Consider the following 5148-nt stretch of genomic DNA (forward strand, 5'->3'; position numbering starts at 1 on the left):
AATTAAAATTATTAAAAGATTTTAGAATTTAAATTTTAACCCAGATAAAACCATATTCTGAATTCGCCATTAATATGAATACTAGTTTAGACTTTCATATGAATACTAGTTTAGATTTTTTGGAATGGATTCCACTTTTTTTTTTAGGAATTATATATGTAATTGTAGATAAATTTCCTAGTTAATGCAAATTATCAAGTCAAAAAAATTAAAGCAAAATAATATTCCACCCATTATAATGTTATGAATAAGTCTCTCGTGAGACGGTCTCACGAATCTTTATCTGTGAGACGGGTCAATCATATCGATATTCGCAATAAAAAATAATACTCTTAGCATAAAAAATAATATTTTTTCATGGATGACCCAAATAAGATATTCGACCTACGAAATTGATTTGTAAGATCGTCTCATGGTAGTTTTTGTGGAATGTTATTTATTGATCATAAAATCGAAAAAAAAAATCAAATTAACTGCAAAATCACCCGAATCTCACGCTACCTGTACAAGCTATTGTAGAGTTTCCAAAACCTCCCCGTGTTTTCACTTGCACTGCTCGGAATTAGTCCAATTTCATCGAACTTTTTTTGAAGGGTAAATTATATTGCTGTTTGTACTCCTGATTTCGTTATTTCATTTGTTGATGTTCTTGTTTGCCGAAAGATTCAAACTTTTTCTTTCTTTCAAAATTTTGTCCTCCTTTAAAAATGTAGTGTGATTCATCGAGTGTTATTGAAATAGGGTGGTATTTTCGTATTTATTTGCTGGGTTAGTGAGGAAGTTGAGAAATTGGATTGTATTAGTGGCGACCTTTAAGTGTTGATCGTGTCGCTCAATTCATCAGGCATTAAGAAATCCTTTGAGTTTTGATTGAGATAATTCGAAATCTTTTTGTTGTTCTTGTTTGCTTCAAGATCCCCCCCCCCCCTTTTTTCCCGCTTTTTTCCAGTTTCTGGGATTGGTCTCCGTTTTATATTTATTTGGGTGACTTACTCTGATTGAAATGGGGATGTTTTCCATGCCTGCAAAAGGTTGGGAAGGAAGTTGAGAACTTTTGAGAAATTTAATTTTACGAATCACATCATTGAGTTTTTGTTATATCTTTATTTATCTACCTGGAAAAGATATGCATTAGGAAATCTGTTGAATTTTTATTGGAAACTGGATCATGTTCTGTTTTCTTGAGCGCAAAGGTATAGTCTTTTCATGAGTAAAAGACTATTTTTTTTATATGTTTTCCAGCATTTCTTGTTATGTAATTAGGAATTCAGAGTAATCTTTCATAGGTTATGCTTTGTTTCTTCTTTTTTCATCGGTATGCGGAACACTTGCATGAATTTTTTGTCATGGTTTTGTGTTTTTCCCCACCCAAAATATAGAATTGCTGAATAGGAATCATTTAGCTTTTAGATGCTTGCCCAACTTTAAAGATTTGATTATGTTTCTGAATAGGGATAATTTAGCTGAAGCGTTCAAATGGAAAATGATTTTGATCAAGATCAGATAGGTGAACTGCCTCAAAGCATCATTGAAATCATCCTCGCGAAGCTTCCGATAAGAGATGCTGTAAGAACGAGCATATTGTCGAGAAGATGGAGGTTTAGATGGGCCTCGCTGACGCATCTTGTGTTCGATGACAATTGTGTAATCTATGACGATGATAGATCGGTTGTCGAAAACAATCTTTTGAACTTCATCACCAAGCTTTTGTTCCTACATAATGGGCCGATTCATAAGTTTGCTATAACTACATCATACTTGCAGGGCGCTCCTGATGTTGATCAATGGCTTCTTTTCATTTCACGGAAAGAAGTCAGAGAATTGGTTCTTGAATTAGGAGAAGGTGAGTGGTTTAGGGCACCATCTTGTCTTTTTTCTTGTAAGAAGCTGACTCGTTTGGAGCTTGTTCGATGTGAACTGGAAATCCCACCAAACTTCAGAGGATTTTTGTGTTTGAAATACCTCAATCTTCAGCAAGTCTTAATTCCCCCTTCCGATATTGAATATCTCATTTCAAGTTGCCCCCTTCTCGAGAGCATGACATTGTCTTACTTTGATAGCTTAGAGCTCACCGTCCATGCCCCAAAACTTAAATACTTGATTTTAGAAGGCGAATTCAAGGATATTTGTCTTGCTAACACTCCAAATTTGGTTGCTATATCTGTTGGTATGTATATGACTGATGACATTGCTGAGCACTTCGAACATAGTTCTAGTTGTAACTTCAATAAGTTTCTTGGTGGTGTTCCCAAGCTTCAGAGGCTCATTGGGCATATATACTTCACAAAAGTAAGATATTACCTATCTGACTTACCTAGTATAGTATAAATTTGTAAGATATTTACCATTTCATATACCCCATTGTTTCATGATTTTCTGTAAATTGCTTCGTAAAATTGAACTCATGTCTCTTTTGTGGTCAGTATTTAAGTATTGGTAATCGTCGAGGATGGAATTCGTTTACCTATCACCACTTAAAATTTATTGAGTTATATCAAGTTAGCTTTGATGACGAGAAAGAGGTGTGTGTTGTACTTCAACTAATTGAGAACTCCCCCAATTTGCTAGAGCTGCAAATATCCGTGAGTAACTTCAACTTGCTAGATTTTATTTTCTCCTTCGGTGGATAAAGTGGTTAAATATTTTCATCTTTCTTTCTTCTTTTCTGTAGGGTTCCTCAACTTCATCAGCTGCGACCAGAAATATTGATTTGGATTTTTGGGATAGAAAATTATCTTCTAATTTCATGTTTCATCGGTTGAAAACTGTGAAGATGGCTGATGTTTTTGGTGTGCCAAGTGAACTGAATTTTATCAAGTATTTACTTGAGCATTCACCTGTTCTTGAGTTAATGAGTGTAACACCGAGCCTATATGTGCGTGATAGAAGGTTGAGTATGTCAATAGATATGTTGAGCTTTCGTCGGGCTTCCCCACAAGCAACAGTCATTTTTAACCCTGATCATCAAGCATGAGATGTGATACTGTTTAACATGAAACTTCATTTGTCTAGATCTTTTATGCATAACTTTTGTTGATGTTTTATGAAAATGTTCAAACTTGATAATGAATATTTCTATATGATCTCATATTTCTGCTGCTTTGTTATCTTCTTGAATAAGGTTTGTACAAAATCTGTGTACGAATTTATACCTTCATAATTGAAAGAGGGGCTAAAGCTATTATTCGACTGATTTTTCTATTGGCATGTTGCTCTCTGAACTTCTACATTTCCTTTTGTTTTGACTGAAAAATCGTGGGATGGTTGGATAGAACCATTGATTTAAATTTTGAGTGTTTGGTATGATTTTTTTTACTTGAAAAATGTCATTTAAGAATTTTATTTCACGATTAAAAATAATAATATTTGATATTAAACATATACATATTTTAAATATCTTGTTTATTAAAAATATTTATGTAAATATTCATATATTGTTTATGAATATATAGAAGAAAAAATTATTTTTAGTAATCTGTTGAAAATTTATATTTTTATTGTAGCCAGTACCTAAGCCAATTATTGTTACAAATCCATCCCTGATAGAGCTGATTAGGCCTGCGCGTGTGCTTTTTCAGTCAGTCTGACCGCCATTTTTATTTAGACCGCAGCTAGGCTTGAAATATGTTATTGTTTCTTTATTGACATTGCGGTTTAGTTTTTGGAATAACTCTGGCCATATATTTTTAAAGACGTATTTTTTTGTAAAATTGTCTAGAAAGATTGTCATCTCTTTTTAATATTTCTGAGTTGTAGAACCATTGATTTAGTTGAATAAAAGGTACATTTGAATTCATGATTATTATTAGTTATGTTGAAAGTTTGGGTTCTCACATGCGTGAATGAGAAAAGTACTAAAATGTATGATCTTCTGAGAAGTTCTCGTGTGTCAAGCTACTGACGGTGCTTCACTTGATCTGGTTAGCTAGATGGACCGTAAAAGATTGATGTCAGATCTTAACGATGATATTATCTCTACTGGAAACATGACCGGTGTTAAAAAAATGATAAGACTGATCTCTAAAATATATGATACAACATCGAAAAATAGACACACATCTCCCCGGAGTTATGAGCATAACAGTCCGACACATTAACACACAATTAAATGCACTCTGCATTGTCAAGAATATAAGAAAATAAAATCGAGCATTGATTAACAACTATAGTTTTAACCTAGTGATAAGTACTTGACTCTAACCATAGTACTACTAGTAATATTAATAATAATTTTAATATAATAATAATTAATGTAATTGTACTAACAATTATCTCTTAGTATTCATTAAGTGTGAGCATAATGATAGCAAAACATTTGGTATCAGTATCACGTTCTATTTTTTTTCCTTTTCCTTTTGTTTTTTTTTAATTCATTATTTCAAATTTGTAGTTTAGTACTTAACTAATTTTTACAATAATGGTATGACCCTCATTAAATATAATAAATTCAAATTATAATATGTAAAAATTTCAATTACAATATGATTCGTCATTATTTTTTTCTATTATAATACTACTCGCATTTGAATATCAGTCAAATTAATTAAAAAATTATTGTAAAAGTATGTACTACGTACCAAGAATCACCCGTATATATGGTTCCAATCGAAGTTTACCCTAATTTTCAACTGCTCTGCTTCCACTTGGTTTAATCATGTTCGTCAAACTATATGTCATGTCGAAGCTGGCATCAGGAAATCTGTTGAATTTCTATTTGGAAAGTGGATCGTGCTCTCTTTTCTTACCCACAAAGTTTAAATGTTTTCATAGGGGAAAATTTCACTTCATGTAGTTGGGAATTCGGAGTTATGTTTCAAAAATATATTTCAATTTCACTAATTGAATCATCCTCTAGAATAATCATTTGGGAAATTAGTGACATATTCTAGAATCATCTTAGAAAAATATATTTTTATAATTAATAACACATATAGTGTAATAGTTTAGAGAGTCTAGAATAGTTTAGATAATTCTAGATAGACGATGATAACCATTAGATTGAATGTGTTGACATAATCTTAATCATTGGTTAATGAGGTGTAATTAGTATAAATAAGGATTGTATCTCTCATTTTGTATCAAACCAAAATCAAGAAAAAAAATAAGTAATAAAAATGCATGTTTCCTAGTTACCTCTTCACAAAAATT

At 31.9% G+C, this 5148-nt stretch overlaps 1 protein-coding gene across 2 annotated transcripts; it reads left to right on the forward strand.

The window, feature by feature from the left end:
* Positions 1–456: 456 nt before the first annotated feature.
* Positions 457–3207, forward strand: LOC140981539 (F-box/FBD/LRR-repeat protein At1g13570). 2 transcript variants are annotated; one of them, XM_073447974.1, is made up of 4 exons: positions 457–594; positions 1453–2289; positions 2424–2582; positions 2672–3207. In XM_073447974.1, the coding sequence occupies exons 2-4, from the start codon at positions 1477–1479 to the stop codon at positions 2972–2974; spliced, it is 1275 nt and encodes a 424-aa protein (XP_073304075.1). In that variant the 5' UTR covers positions 457–594; positions 1453–1476; the 3' UTR covers positions 2975–3207. The 2 variants fall into 2 exon arrangements, with proteins under 2 accessions (XP_073304075.1, XP_073304077.1); XM_073447976.1 differs by lacking the exon at positions 457–594 and adding an exon at positions 637–1031.
* Positions 3208–5148: the final 1941 nt, after the last annotated feature.

Source organism: Primulina huaijiensis, chromosome 7 (assembly GCF_012295235.1).
Source record: "Primulina huaijiensis isolate GDHJ02 chromosome 7, ASM1229523v2, whole genome shotgun sequence".
In the NCBI taxonomy this organism is placed as follows: domain Eukaryota; kingdom Viridiplantae; phylum Streptophyta; class Magnoliopsida; order Lamiales; family Gesneriaceae; genus Primulina; species Primulina huaijiensis.